The 15,216-nt window shown below is 44.6% G+C and overlaps 1 protein-coding gene across 4 annotated transcripts in view; it reads left to right on the forward strand.

Annotated features, from left to right (window-relative positions):
* The first annotated feature begins 5,156 nt into the window (after positions 1-5,156).
* The window catches only part of LOC311244989 (anoctamin-9), an 80,822-nt gene continuing 70,762 nt past the window's right edge, over positions 5,157-15,216 (forward strand). For 2 of the 4 annotated variants that reach the window (XM_084334718.1, XM_084334720.1), the window contains exons 1-2: positions 5,320-5,483; positions 8,682-8,756. In XM_084334718.1, coding sequence (XP_084190844.1) covers positions 5,463-5,483; positions 8,682-8,756 — 96 coding nt within the window. In that variant the 5' untranslated portion in view covers positions 5,320-5,462. Of the gene's footprint in view, positions 5,249-5,319; positions 5,484-8,681; positions 8,757-15,216 lie in introns of those variants that run through there. The other 2 variants (XM_084334719.1, XM_084334717.1) reach the window with 2 other exon arrangements.

A 15,216-nucleotide genomic window follows, 5' to 3' on the forward strand; every position in this document is an offset into this window, starting at 1 on the left:
ATGAGTGCTCCTGCCAGAGTCTTCAGGGTATTCTTGTTTACCAGAGAGGAGATCCTCCTCTCACCTTAACTTAAACATATTTAAATACAAGCGAGTGCTAGAAATAAGATACAAATAGATAAATAATAATATATACAAGGCACCGTGAGTAACAGTATTTACATATAAATGGAGGTGACAGTGGGCAGCAGCAGTTAAAAAGTGTCTTTAGTGATTCATAGTTCGGGGGAAGGGTGACCTAAACGTTTAACATTTTCACTGCTAATCCTTTGCAGTTCAGTCAATGTTTGAACAAGCGCTCTCTCCTTGAAATCCCAAAGAGAACCACTATAGATGGAATTTGTGATGTTGCCTGCATACATTAATTGTCTGATTGATTGATTGATTGATTGATTGATCAATCAATTCATTGTCCATAGACAATGAATGGGCCACTGACTTTAAAGAGCCCTGAAATGTTAGATTCTCACACCTAAATGAGGTTTATATTGTGTTATTGCTAACAGGTTTGAACCAGAATTTAAATCTAAACTTTGAAAGCTCACATAAACAATTCATGGCTCCACATATTCATTGCCCTGTCCGTTGTCTATTTACATTTACATTTAGTCATTTAGCTGATGCTTTTATCCAAAGCGACTTATAAGTTCTGTACGACAAGTCATCAGGAAGGGCACAAATCTATCAGCTGAGTAACAATGTTCATCAAAGTGTTGAGTGCTACAGACTAGTGTAGGTTAGTATAGGACAAGTGCATGACAATAAGGTTAGATTTTTTTTAATACTTTTTATTTTTTATTTTATTTCAGATAATGGTTGAAGAAGTGCGTCTTTAGTCGACGGCGAAAGATTGGACGGGTTCGGCTGTCCTAACTGGTGGGCAGTTCGTTCCACCATTGTGGGGCAAGGACTGAGAATAGGCGGCTTCTCCTTGATGCGTCTATGTGAGTAGTCCTAGATCTTACATCCAGGTGACATCACAAACTCATTCTCTCTGATATCTATAGCTTTTGGAGAGTGCATGTTCACAAATTAACTTGTCCTGGGGCACAGTAACAAGACGTCTTAAAGGAACATGCCAACATTATGGGAAATGCGCTTACCCTCTTTTCCAGAGTCAGACAAGAAGATATATATACCAATTTCCTCTCTGTGTGTTCAGCAGAAAGCTATCCAGCTGCAAGCTAGTTTAGCTTAGCACAAATGAATGGAAGCTGATACGGACCACTAGCCTAGCGTAAAACTCCGGTAGCTGGGCTAGCTGGTCCGTATCCGCTTCCGCTTATTGAACGCACATTTACGGTATAAGCACATTTCCCATAATGTTGGCGTGTTCCTTTCAAATGCACAATATTGCCCTGTAAGCAATAAGAAGGACATCACATGACATACAGGCGATAGTCTTGCGTTGTCGTTCAACTTCAGTCCTGTGACGCACGCACAACCTGTGGATGTTAATGTTAATGTTAATGAGAGAAAACTGGAACCAGGGCTGCTTCTAACCTCTCCCTGCCGCATCTTTGTTCTCTAACTTCTACTTGGGTCAAATTTAGTAGCAGCGGGCCCCCGTGGGCCCTTCATGTGGTCTAGCTGGAGTCCCACGCTCGTGTAATTATGTTGGGCCCTCCCTGTGGGGTGTGGCAGTGAGCAGGAATACAGCTGCTTATTTCCTTGACCACTTTTGCTACAGCCTCATATCACTTCTCCTCCTTGATATATGGAGGTTCTGGGTGTGCAGAGCACCACCACTACCGCTGGAAACCACGTCTCAAAGATTAATGCACATCTTCTCTAATAACAAGGCATGGGTGGCCCCCCAATTTTTCTTTCTTTCTTTCTTTCTTTCTTTCTTTCTTTCTTTCTTTCTTTCTTTCTTTCTTTCTTTCTTTCTTTCTTTCTTTCTTTCTTTCTTTCCTTATTTTTTCTTTATTTCGTTCTTTCGTTTTTTCTTTCGTTCTTTTGTTTTTTCTTTCTTTCGTTTGTTCGTTCTTTCTTTCGTTCGCTCTTTCTTTCTTTCGTTCGTTCTTTCTTTCTTTCTTTCTTTCTTTTTTTCTTTCTTTCTTTCTTTCTTTTTCTTTCTTTCTTTCTGTCTTATAGGAGGACCATTAAGACATATTGGAGAGTAAAGCAAGACATTTCTCTGCAGATTGGGAAAAAAGATTGTCTGGTAATCTGAAGGTTAGGGTTAGACAGTGGCTCAGGAAGGTAGAACGGTCATCTGGTAATCAGAAGGTTAGGGTTAGACAGTGGTTCAGGAGGTCGAGAGATCGACTGGTAATCTGAAGGTTAGGGTTAGACAGTGGCTCATGGTAGAGCGGTCGTCTGGTAATCAGTTGGTTACCAGTTCGATTCCAGCTCCTCCTAGCAGCGTGTCGGAGTGTTGTTGAGCTGGTTGGCACCTTGGTCACCTCCGTCGTCAAGAATGTGAGGCATACATTATAAAGCACTTTGGATAAAAGCACTATAAATTCAGTCCATTTCAATGAAGAAACCTAATTCCATTGCCAAAAGAAATGATAAATGCCTTCAAATTATTATACCATGGAACTACACACTAAGAATGTATTACATGGCCCATAATGGCCGCCAACCGGCATTGCCAACTTCAACAGCTGTGATGTGAGCTCCAGGTATTGGCAATGCCAATGCTATAATACCCTACCACATGGCCCCTAATGGCACAAACCAAACATGTAGGAAGCCAATGAGAGCCAGCATATGTTATCAAGTGGGCACCTCCCTTCACTGGTGTTTTGCTGAGTTAGGCCTAGTGAGGGACACCTCACTGAAAAACAATGATAATCTATTCTGCACATAATCTCACACATATCCCAATGATCTAAACGGTTTTGCACACATTCATTTCGTTTGACATTTATGGTTTATTTAATAGAAATTAAAATAACAATAGTAATAACCAGAACAAAATTGTAAAAAAGAAGCAGTCAAAATAGTAGCTAGGCCTACTACAAACTGCAATGCAATACAAATACAGTACAATAGTAATATGGATAATGTCCAGTGTATGTCAAGTGATAAATGTGCACAGCTGCATCAGTGTGAGTGAGGGGGCTTTCGAGCACTAACCATTCAGGGTCGAATCACAGCCCGATCGCACCCAAATAGGGTGTGATCGTCCTACTGAGAACGATCCCCCCCCCCGTCCCCAGGGACGTTGATTCGCTCCAAACCTGGACAGCTGGAATAGGTGGTTCCGGGTGCGCGCCAGTGGGAGCGGGGGGCGTGGTGTACAAGCTTGTACCAAAACACGGAAGAGGCTTGCTGTATCAACTTGCTGACACACACAACGTCATTACTGTAATGCTTTCATGCTTGCTTGAATTTTGGGCTGATAAAAACATACAGCAACAACTGGACAATACCCACAAAAACAATATTTATGGGCAATTTGGCGAGTTCAGACCTCAACCAAACAAGCATGTTGAGCCTCACGGCTCAGTGGATGAAAACATGAAGCCACGTTACAAGCACAAGACTTCCCTGGCTTGCATTAGGCCTGGCAATTTTTTTGCCATTGCTATCTATACATTGGTTTCTTGTTCGAATGCATTTATTTCTATTAGACCAGTGGTGCCCAACCAGTCGGCCGTGATCGACCGGTAGATCAATGACATGCAATATAATTGACGCGAGCAATGGGCTAATGTTAGCTGCTAACTAGTAATAAATAGGCTAAGCTAACTAGCATTAGCTTAGCGTTAACCCTGGAAAACACTCAAAGCGGACTCCACGACACCAGTTCCATTCGTGAGAAAATGGGGTGGGTTATATTGACGACGCTTGACAACAGAGGTTCAAATATAACTTCATATTTATTGGTTATTTGTTTCTTTATATCAGCAATCAGTTTCCACCACTGTGTGTTAAAACTCTTCCTGTGTTGACGTTAGAGCGTGACATCATCGCTACGGCAGCTTACACGCTCAAAACGCAAACCGTAAACAAAACCCGGAGCGCACCAAGACTGCAGTGTGTACACAAACTAGAGGGGGAGAGGGAGGGGGGAAGTTCGCACCCAAGGACGGAGCGAGGACGGAGCGGAGCTGATTCGACCCCGAATGGCAGTGAGAAAGCACCCTGAGTGTGTGTGTGTGTGTGTGTGTGTGTGTGTGTGTGTGTGTGTGTGTGTAACGGGCAGACAGGCAACAGGCCATTAGTGTCCACTGTTCATAAGCTTGCAGTTTTCCTGGTCGAGAAAGCTGTTCCGGAGCCTGCCGCTCCAGGCCCTGAGACTCCGGTACCGCCTGCCAGACGGCAGCAGCTGAAACAGTCCATGGTTGGGGTGGCTGGCATCCTTGATAATCCTGCAGGCTTTACTGTCACACCATCCGTTATATATCCTGGATGGAGGGAAGCTCATATCCACTGGTAATGGTATTCTGTGCTGTCCGCACGACCCTCTGCAGCACTTTGTGGTTGGGGGCAGTGCAGGATGCTCTCGGTTGTGCCGCTGTAACAGGCCCGTAGGATCTGCGGCCCCATGCCGAATTCCTTCAGCCACCTGACATGAAAAAGGCCTTGCTGTGCTACATTACCACCTGTCCCAGGTGAGGTCCTCTGTGGTGTGGATACAGAGGAACTTGAAGCTGCTGACTTTCTCCACAGCAGACTAGTTGATGGGGTCCAGCCTCTCCACCCCCTCTCCTGTACTCCATGACCAGCTCCTTGGTCTTGTCAACGTTGAGAGAGAGGTTGTTCACCCGTCATTGTACCAGGTTGTCAACCTCACTCCTCTAGGACTTAATCACTTCAAACTGCTTATACTCAATACAAATACATACAAATATTCAAGTCTGAAATTGGGGATTAAGTATTTTGGACAAATGTCATTGGTATTTACTAGGTAAACGTCTGATTTTTATAAAAGTTCATGTAGGGATAATGGACGATTGGACGACAATGGCATTTACTGTCAACTATGGAGTTTGCTGCCACCCAGTGGAGGACAGGCGTCTGTGAACATCAATGAATAAAAGAGGCGATGGGACTATTGTATTGTGTGCGTTCCATGTCACAACGATGGCATATCTTGTGCCAGTGCCACCCAATGCCGGCTCGTGCGCCAGTAACCTATTTCTTTAATAACATATATATATATATATATCTTTTTTTAAATAGAATAGAGCTGTGTGATTTCAAATGGTCGAGAGCCCACCACCGGGAAATAAAATCAAACCCAATACTATTGGCAATGGCATCCACCGACCTGGTGACATCACAGCAACAGGTATAGTCGCTTTCACATTCCCCAGCTTGTTAAACAACACGACGTTTGTTCTAAGACGTAGGCTACGGAAGTATACCTGCACCTGTTCAGGAGCACGAATGTAATTTAGTCTACAACTTGGTAGCTATTGGAATTCACTAAAAGGCTTTGGTTCAGTGAATGGTAATTGAAGCGCATTCTGAAGACACCTCTGGATTCAACACCTGCGGCCATAATGCCTGGGCACAGGAGACATGTAGGTGATCTTATTCATTATATTAAAACAAAATACAATAGGTCGTTTCTCTTTGTTCTACTGTTAGCTCCCATGTGATTGTGTTTAATAAGACAAGTGTACCATTACCATTATCATGTTAACATAGCTCCTGTAAAGCCCCATATGCGACTTATTACTTCTTAGGTCTAACATATGGCTGCTTCATGCTTTGGGTCAGTTTTGTACTTGGGTCCGTCAATATTTCTGCAATGCAGGCAATTGTGCTGTCGAGTGCTATACGTACTGTAGGTAGTACCTGCATGGGGTTTGAATAGGTTGCAAAGCTAGGACTGGATTTTGGATGAATGTAGACCCTCTTCTGGGTCCATTCTGGATTCACTCAGGTCACCACTCACTCACCATGCGCTCTGTGTTGGGATTTCCCCTAAACCCACGGTACAAGCCTCACTCACTACTTTGTCTTAATATAATATGGTTAGCCTGCCAATTAATTCACTCAGAGCAGCAACATCATTTGCTCCTTAGTCAGGTTATCACTCCTTTTACACTTTTTTTTTTTTAGAAAACCTAACCCTTTATTCACTGAATACACAGGGTCTATTTTAAGGAGTCACATATTTAAAGTCTCCGGAGGGAACAATGATTTATAGCATAATACACATCGTTGCAAGCAATAAGTGATTGGCAAAACTGTTTACATAAAGTGCAGTCTGTAAGTCTGAGTCTAGTGAAGCATATGCTGTTATGGTGTGAGGTTAGTCCCTCCATTTTAATGGACCAAAAGTAATAACATATCGTTGTCATATTTTATATTTGGTTGCAAATCCTTTGCAATCAGCGACTACCTGAAGTCTGTGACCCTTAATAAAGGGGAACACCACCCACATGAACAAGTCCAATTATGTTGTGTTATTTCCACAGCCTAGGAAAGTTCAATCAATATTTGTAAACCTGCTACTCTCTCCCAAAGCCAGAAACCAGAGAGGTAAGACTCAACACTTGTGATGTCATCAGGTTTAAAGTCTGGAGCTGCTCCTTAGACAATGCATGTGAGACTGATTTCTATGGACCTGCAGAATTTGTGTTTTTATCGTTTATATCCAAATGAGCTGTATTCTATAGTGTTCTCTGCGCTGTAAGCCTGTAACTGAAAATGTACACATACAGTATACACAGAGCATCCCCCTGGGTGCTCTCAGTGTCACCCATATGACATCTTCCCCAATTCATCATTGATGGAGCAACTGCAGACTTTTTACCTGATGAAATTAGAGTTTTAGCATTCAATAATAATAACAACAATAATATTATAATAATACACTTTATTTGTATAGCACATTTCATACAAGAATTGCAGCCCAAAAGTGCTTCACAACAGTAAAATAGACATAAAATGTACCTAAAATAGACATGGCATTGGGCATACAATGAGCATAAAATAGACTAGAATAAAAGCAATGCAGAAATAATGACCTAAGCATTGATATAAAGTGCAGACCAAAAATAGACTAGAAATAGACATAAAAAGACAGAATAATATCAGTGCAATTAAATAGCTCTAATTTACAGTCCAATAATCACAGTGTGGATGTAATTAGTCTAATCGTTTGGGTGAGAGTTGTTCATGAGCAAAATCTTTGTATTGTCTTATTGACATGAATGTTATTCTGAAATTCTTGAAGTGGTCACCTTAATTATTGTCTTTCCCCTTAACGTGGCCACCTTAATTCTTGTCTTTCCCCTTTAAGTGGTTACTTTAATTCTTGTCTTTCCCCTTAAAGTGGCCACCTTAATTCTTGTCTTTCCCCTTAAAGTGGCTACCTTAATTCTTTCCCCTTAAAGTGGCCACCTTAATTCTTGTCTTTCCCCTTAAAGTGGCCACCTTAATTCTTGTCTTTCCCCTTAAAGTGGCCACCTTAATTCTTGTCTTTCCCTTTAAAGTGGCCACCTTAATTCTTGTCTTTCCCTTTAAAGTGGCCACCGTAATTCTTGTCTTTCCCTTTAAAGTGGTCACCTTAATTCGCCACAGCATACATTTGAATAGGACTTAATGGGACTTCAGGGGTACAGGGGACTCTCAAACACAGTAATGGATGTGTAGTTGACTTCTTAGTGTTATTCCCATCATCACTCTCCTGTCACTATAATTGAAAATACAGATAAGTGACATTTTTAGTGGCGTTTTCCCTGTCCGGTTTTACTATGGAAGTCAATGGAGAAACCGGAAAAGTAACTGAAATCTACAGTGTTTTTCAATGAGCTTCAGTCAGCTTGTACAGACAGGAGCTTGTCCCCATTAAATTTGCATTGGTTTGTGGCTACCTAGCCAGAGCTAGTATGAGGAACAGTATGGATTGTTGATCAACATCATCATTGGTGAGTAAGAAATAGGGCTTGTGTTCCAGAAATCACAACTCAACTATCCCTTTACATCCCATTCAAATGTATTGAGGGGCATTCATCTCAGTTCCCCCCCACCCAACCCCACCCCACCTACCCAACCTCCTCCAATGTACAGTTTCTACGTCAAATGTATATACACTCTTTTTCTCAACACTTTTTGTATCACAAACAGTACTGTATTTGCAAATCTGGTATGTCATAAATGTATAGATGTAGTACTGTCTATCTGTATGTCGTGTGTGTCGTATATGTTATGATGAATTGAAAATGGGGGACCCTGATGTAAACAAGACGAAAGTCTTTCTCTGGTCTGCATCCCCTTAACAATTGTATGTATTGAGCTGTACTGTACTGTACCCATTCTGCAATCTGTTAATAAACTTTTCAATCAATCAATCAATCAATCAATCAATCAATCAATCAATCAATCAACCCCCCCCCCCCCCATTTTAACAGGAAAGACAATAATTTCACAAATGACCATTTAAGGGTTTGGGACTTCAGAGAGTCATTAATCACAAAGGATTTACAACAAAATATTACATATGACAACTTTATTTAAGATTATGTTAATTTATCCAATTATGTCTGGGACTGTGCATAAGAAGATCTACAATTCCTACACAATTCACCCTATATGGATGTAAACACCCTCAGATTAAAGCCAATAGTCAAATCCAATGCGCCATAAAACAACAAGGGAAAACATTTTCACTGGACTCAGACTTGAGGATGGTACGCCACACTTTTCATTGGGATACTGTCGTGTTATGTTGCCCTGACCTTGTGCTGTGTCTCATCCTTGTGTTGTAGAACAGCATTGAGCTGCTGGAATTCATTGGATTGGTGAGAGAGAATGGAAATAAACAACACTCACTTCCCTCTGTGGTAAGAACACTATAGTGCGTCTACAGCAACCTACAGTGCCAACTCTCTAGTGTCTACAACAACCTACCAACTCTCTAGTAGTCTAGTGTCTACAGCAACCTACCAACTCTCTAGTGTGTCTAGTTGTCTACAGCAACCTACCAACTCTCTAGTGTGTCTAGTTGTCTACAGCAACCTACCAACTCTCTAGTGCAGACCTGGGCATTGTACGGCCGGCCCGCGGGATGATTCTGACCGGCCCGCGAAAGATTACATGATAATAAAAAAAAAAAAAAAAAAAAAAAGGATTCATGTCAACGTTCACACGCACAATATACGCTTACCTAGGATTTGACTTGATTCAACAACAAAGCAGTCGGGGCAAGCCGAAAACGGTCGAAAGTGTGGTTATTTGAAGTTTGGATTTCTTTTTTCACAACTGAGGTAGGTAGATTACATTTTTTGAGACTAAAGTACAGAAAAAAGGTACCGTTGGGTACCGGTATCGATTGTATCGGTTCAAATGTGAACGGTACCCATCCCTACTGTAACTGAGGGGTACAATTCCCTGACTGTATTGATAAGTATGGTATCATTAAACCACTACCGCTTTATGTACTTTAACTACTGGCCACACAGTACATGATATAGATATGATGAACACTTTCCCACCTGATGAAACCAAGTCCACACAAATGTATCCGTCGAATCTTTAATATATAGCAAAGGGTATATACAACGTTCACGTAATGACATTTATGATTTGAATGCACTTGTAAGGCAAATTAGTATTCGTAGGCAAATCAACATTGAATGTCCAATCTCTGGTTACGCAGGAAGCAAGTATACAACCTGGTTCTTTAGGGAACTATAGCGATGGTACTTAATGATTATAGCTGGATACACTAAAGGGGGTCCCGCTGGTTGTAAGTCAGTAGGGGGGGGGGGGGGGGTTAGGAGAGCCGCTGGCGATATCCCATCTGGCCAACGATTTCTTGGGAGAATTCAGAGTGCTGAACACGGTGCCCACAGAACCTTGGTCCACAGATGAATACAGTTGGGCCCTCTTGTAGACGGTAGCTGCCGGTCCACAACGAAGAGATGTGAGGCGACCTCACTCGGGTTAGAGCGCCGTCTCACCTGGACTCCTCTCGGGGGTAGTTCCAACACTTACCAGTGTTGGCTGTTATCCATGGCATAATCAAAGCACCCAAAGCAAGTAGATAATCCAAGCCGTGTAGGGCTCGCCGTCGCCCAGGTAAGGTAATCCAATGTGCAGGTCCACTCGTCCTTGCCCAGAACTCCTCGGATGAAAGCACCACACGTGGTCTGCCCAGCCTGGTTAAGACTCTAGATAACGTGAGGAAAACGATGGGGGTACTGCTCACTTTATAACTCTAACCGAACGATGCACCATACATAATAGACTATTATTAACTGAATAGAAATACGTCCCACTCGACGGTATAGTGCCAAACTATGACAATTCAACTATTAATCCACACGATGTCTCAATGCCATTCTGAGGCCAAGTTGATCATACTGCACCACACGTGTATCGTGGGTGAGGCTTAACGTCTTGCCACTAGGTTGGAGGGTAAAGAACTAAGGGCTAAGGGAAGTTCTACTTTACTTGCGCCATATATATATGCGCTGTGAACAAATAGTACCATTCGTATTTCGGCAGACGTATTCCTACGCGGAACCGGGGCTAGTAACGACATGTTCGTCGGCACGATTGAACTTGAACCAAGGGGCTTGGCTGCTGGCGCCAAGTTCTTGTCCAATGAGAGAATGAAACTATTATGGGCTGTTAGTAGACCAAAGGGATATTCAGTGTATATGTACAAGGAATATACAAGGGATATCAAACGATATACAAATACTATTAAATATATATCCATAAATAAATATATATATTCGGTTTAATCTGATCCTTCACAACAGCCGCCCCCTAATTAGTCCCACCTAATTAGCTAAGCAGAGACAGATTGACCGCACTGTCTACCACTCAAGGTCCGCTGTAAGGGTCAGTCAACTCACAAAGTCATGGGGTCATGGTCGTCATCGATAGTGTCTGGGAGTCTGGGCAGTTCTATTAGTCTCGCCACGGGTCGTGTGTAAGTTCGCCCTTGGACGAGCACCTCAGCTGCTCGGACCTTGCCATCGGCACCGGTGATCACTTTGCTTACGCGGCCAGCCGGCCACATAGCTCTGGGTAGTGACTGGTCGATAATCATGACGACTGTTCCTTCTGTCAAATTGTCTCTCTCTTTTACCCACTTCTGGCGGGTCTGTAGAGACGGTAGGTAGTGGAGTAGAAAGCTGTTCCAAAACTTGTCAGCTAGTACTTGACTGTACCTCCACATTCTTCGGCCGTTCGCTTCTTCAGGCCTGTACATTGTCTGGGGTAGCGCGGGGTCCAGCCGCCCCATCAAGAGTGTGTTGGGGGTGACTGGGTCGACATCTGCTATATCACTGGAGACGTAGCCGAGGGGCTTGGAGTTCAATACTCCCTCGATCTCCGTGAGGACTGTCATTAGGACTTCTTCCGCTACAGTCTGGGCCCCAAGCACGGCGTACAGGGCTGTCTTTATAGAACGTACTTCTCGTTCCCAGGTTCCACCGAAGTGGGGTGCGTTCGGGGGATTAAACTGGAAGTCAATCTGGGATGGAGCGAGGTGGGTCTTAAGTTCTGGGCCCATAGCTTGGAAGCTCTCTCTCAGCTCTCTTTCTCCGCCTTTGAAGTTTGTCCCGTGATCAGACAACAATGTAGACGGTTTTCCTTTCCGTGATGTGAATCTTCGGAAGGCCATAAGGAATGAGTCTGTGCTCATGGTTGGAAGGAGTTCGATATGTATCGCTCTGGTGGTCATGCATTTGAATACAATACCCCACCGCTTCTCGGTTCCTCTTCCTTTCTTTATATACAACGGGCCAAAACAGTCCATGCCTGTGGAGTGGAATGGCTTGTCGCCGAGTCGGAGGCGACAGGGAGGTAGGTCAGCCATCCGGGGTATGCTGGGCTGCGCGCGCCACTTTCGGCAGTCTAGACAGGTTCGCTGGAAGCGTCGCACTGCTTCTCTCCCTTGAAGTATCCAATAGCGACGTCTGATCTCCGCGAAGACTCTCTCTGCTCCTGCGTGGTGTACATCCTCGTCGTATTTCTTTATGATCAGCTCTGTGACCTTGTGTCGGCTGTTCAAGACTATCGGGTACTTAACGTCATCCGGTAGATCGGGGGCTCTCCGCAGACGACCACCCACTCTGATGAGATTATGGGCGTCACTCTCGGGTGCCAGGTGGAGCAGTCTGCTGTCTGATGGGACGGGCTTTCCTCCCTGTAGACCAGACCTGGGCATTGTACGGCCCGCGGGCCGCATCCGGCCCGCGGGATGATTCTGACCGGCCCGCGAAAGATTACATGATAATAAAAAAAAATAAAAAAAAAATAAAAAAAATATTTTTTTTTAATATTTTTATTTATTTATTTTTTTTACTTTTTTCTTTTCATGTCAACGTTCACACGCACAATATGCGCTTAGGAGACATGCTCAGAAGATGTTGGTTCTCTTTGGATCCACCTACATATGTGAACAGACATTCTCATTCTCGTTTACCAAGTCCAGGTACAGATCCTCTCTCACTGATGAACATCTGGCAGCTGTGCTTCGCATCTCCACCTCAGACATGCAACCTGACTTTGATGGACTTGTTAAAGCTCAACAGAGACTGGATTTCTCACACTGAATGAAACAAAAAAGAATTGAAGAACACTAAAATGTGGAAATATAACAAGTGAAATGGGACACTTGATATTTTTTTTTCTTAAATGTTTAATATAGGCATGTAAAGTAAAAAAGGCTACAAAACTGGGACACTTTTCTTTACACAGTTCAGTGACATGTCTTGTTTATTTTTGCTATAAGATGATGTGATGTCTTTAGAAAGCTAAGAAAATCCTTGTTTCAATAGTATATGAAACTCAAAATGCCCTTTGTTATTAATGTTTCACATTTTGTTTATCATTTTGGAAATAAATTCTATTTGAATAAATGATATTTTTGAAAGCTAACCTCACCTTTTAATTGCCAAATAATAACATACACTCTTACCAGGGGTCAAAACAATGCCATTTACTGCTTTTTATATAGAAATAAAATGTATATTATGCATAATTGAGTTTGGAATTTTGGCCCGGCCCCCCAACATATTTTCAGTTACTCATTCGGCCCCCCGGGAAAAATAATTGCCCACCCCTGCTGTAGACAGTCTAGCTCATCGGGGAACGAGTCTCTCTGGGCTCGTTGTAGTAGAAGAAGTTCTGCTTCTTCGTAGTCAGCTGCTGAAATGTCGGCAGTGGGCTGAATCTCTGGGTGGTGCCACAGGAATGTCTTTAGTTGCGCACTCTGTAGGGTGAGGCAGTCATCTATGTTGGGGTCTGTGGAGGCGACTGTGCTCAGTCCACAGAACATAGGTTTCTTGTTCTCAGCCTCCTCCTTACTCGCCTCCCGTGGGGTGGGCGTAGGCCACTCTCCTTCCGGGAGCTTGAGGAACTCTGGTCCGTCACTGTAGATGTTGTGACGGGTGAGGTCATCTAGGGACATTCCCCGGGTGATGACGTCAGCTGGGTTGTGTTTGGTGTCCACATACCGCCAGCTCGCTGCTTCTGTTAACTCTTGAATCTCGGTGACTCTGACTCCCACGAAGACTTTGTATCTGCATGAATCAGACTTGATCCATGTGAGTACTGTCGTGGAATCTGACCACAAGATTGTTCTGTGCACCGGAATGGTGAGTTCACGTTGGATTAACGTGGCTAGATGCGCTCCTGCTAGGGCTGCGCAGAGCTCTAGACGCGGATAGATTGTTGCTTTCGTGGGGCTATTCTTGAGCGAGCCAGGATGAAAGCGGTGTGTATCTCTCCTCCCTTCTCTTGGGCACGCAAGTAGGCCACAGATCCATAGGCTACTTCGGAGGCGTCGCTGAAGACGTGTAGATCCATCTTGCATGTCTCTGGCCTCACTGTGGGTGGGAAGTAGCTGCGGCGTATGTTGACGCCTGGGAGTGAGCGGAGTTCCGTCTCCCACTCTCTCCATGTGGAGGCAAGGGGTGCGGGTATTGGGTCGTCCCAGCCCTGGTCCTTGTCCCATAGTGCTCGTACAATCATCTTTGCCCTGGTGGTGTAAGGTAGAATACATCCCAACGGGTCATATTGTCTGGCGAGTGTTCTGTACACACTCCGTCTGGTGGTCGGTATCGCCGTCGACCTTCCCTGCTCCGTGGTCAGGGGTTTGTGTCTATAGTGGAGCGAGTCTGTTTTGAAGCGCCAGACTAGTCCTAGTGTCATTTCTTGGGCTTCTCCTGGGATTGTCGCCATCCAGGTCTCGCTGCTGGCAGCCTTGTCCGCGGGGGAGAGGCTGCGCAATACGTGCGGGTCGCTGCTGGCCCACTGCCTGAGATCAAAGCCGCCTTTGATCAGGGAGGCGCGTAGCTTGAGTAGGAGAGCCTCGGCTTCTTCTTGAGTCGAAACGCTTTGTAAACAGTTGTCCACGTAGAAACTGTTCTTCACACTGTGTCGGACCTCTTCATCTGCTGCTGGGTCCTCTGCGACGTGTTTCTGCAGTGCAAATGTAGCACAGCACGGGCTGCATGTGGTTCCGAAGGGGAGGACTTCCCATTGGTAGATGGCTGGGTGCTCATCTCCGATCCTCTCTCTCCATAGGAACCGCAGTAGGGGCTTATCCTCCTCCACTAGTCTCACCTGCAGGAACATCCCTTTGATATCCCCGCTGATAGCCACCTTGTCCTGGCGGAAGCGTAGTAGCACGCCTAGTAGAGAGGGGCCGAGTGTGGGGCCGGGCAAGAGCTCTTTATTCAGATTCTGGGATCCGATCTGGTAGCTGCAGTTAAACACAATGCGATCCTTGCCGTTGTGGTGGACCTTGTGGTGCGGCACGTACCATGATTCGGTCGTCTGATCGGCCTCTTTAATGTCAATCTTCATTACGTGTCTCGCTGTGATTAGCTTCTCAATCTCAGCGCGGTACACACTCTCTTGAGCGGGGTCTTTGGCTAGGCGCCGCTCTGTGTTCAATAGATACCGCTCCGTAGCTTCTTTCGTGGCGTGAAAGGTGGGCATTCCCTCTCGCCTCAGGAGTGGAGTTGCGTATCTCATCACTCCGCCGACTGTGACTCTCTTTGTCCCTCGCTCGAGGAGGTTTATGGCGTAAATGTCTTCTTTAGAACGAATGTCTTTCTTTTCGTTCTTAAAGGGCATTGTCTCTAGTGTCCATAGCCTCTCGACATGCTGCAGGAGAGTGGTGTCTTCTTCTGTCACTCTGGAGTGGAGGCAGCTAGTGGCTGCTGTTCGGTTGAGAGATTTAGCGAGGGGGCCTTGTAGTGTCCACCCTAGGCGGGTCTCGACTGCTGCAGGACAGCCTCTGGGTCCTGTATGGACCCGGTCTATCGGGACTATGAG

Source organism: Notolepis coatsorum (assembly GCF_963971535.1).
Source record: "Notolepis coatsorum genome assembly, chromosome: 18".
Lineage (NCBI taxonomy): Eukaryota > Metazoa > Chordata > Actinopteri > Aulopiformes > Paralepididae > Notolepis > Notolepis coatsorum.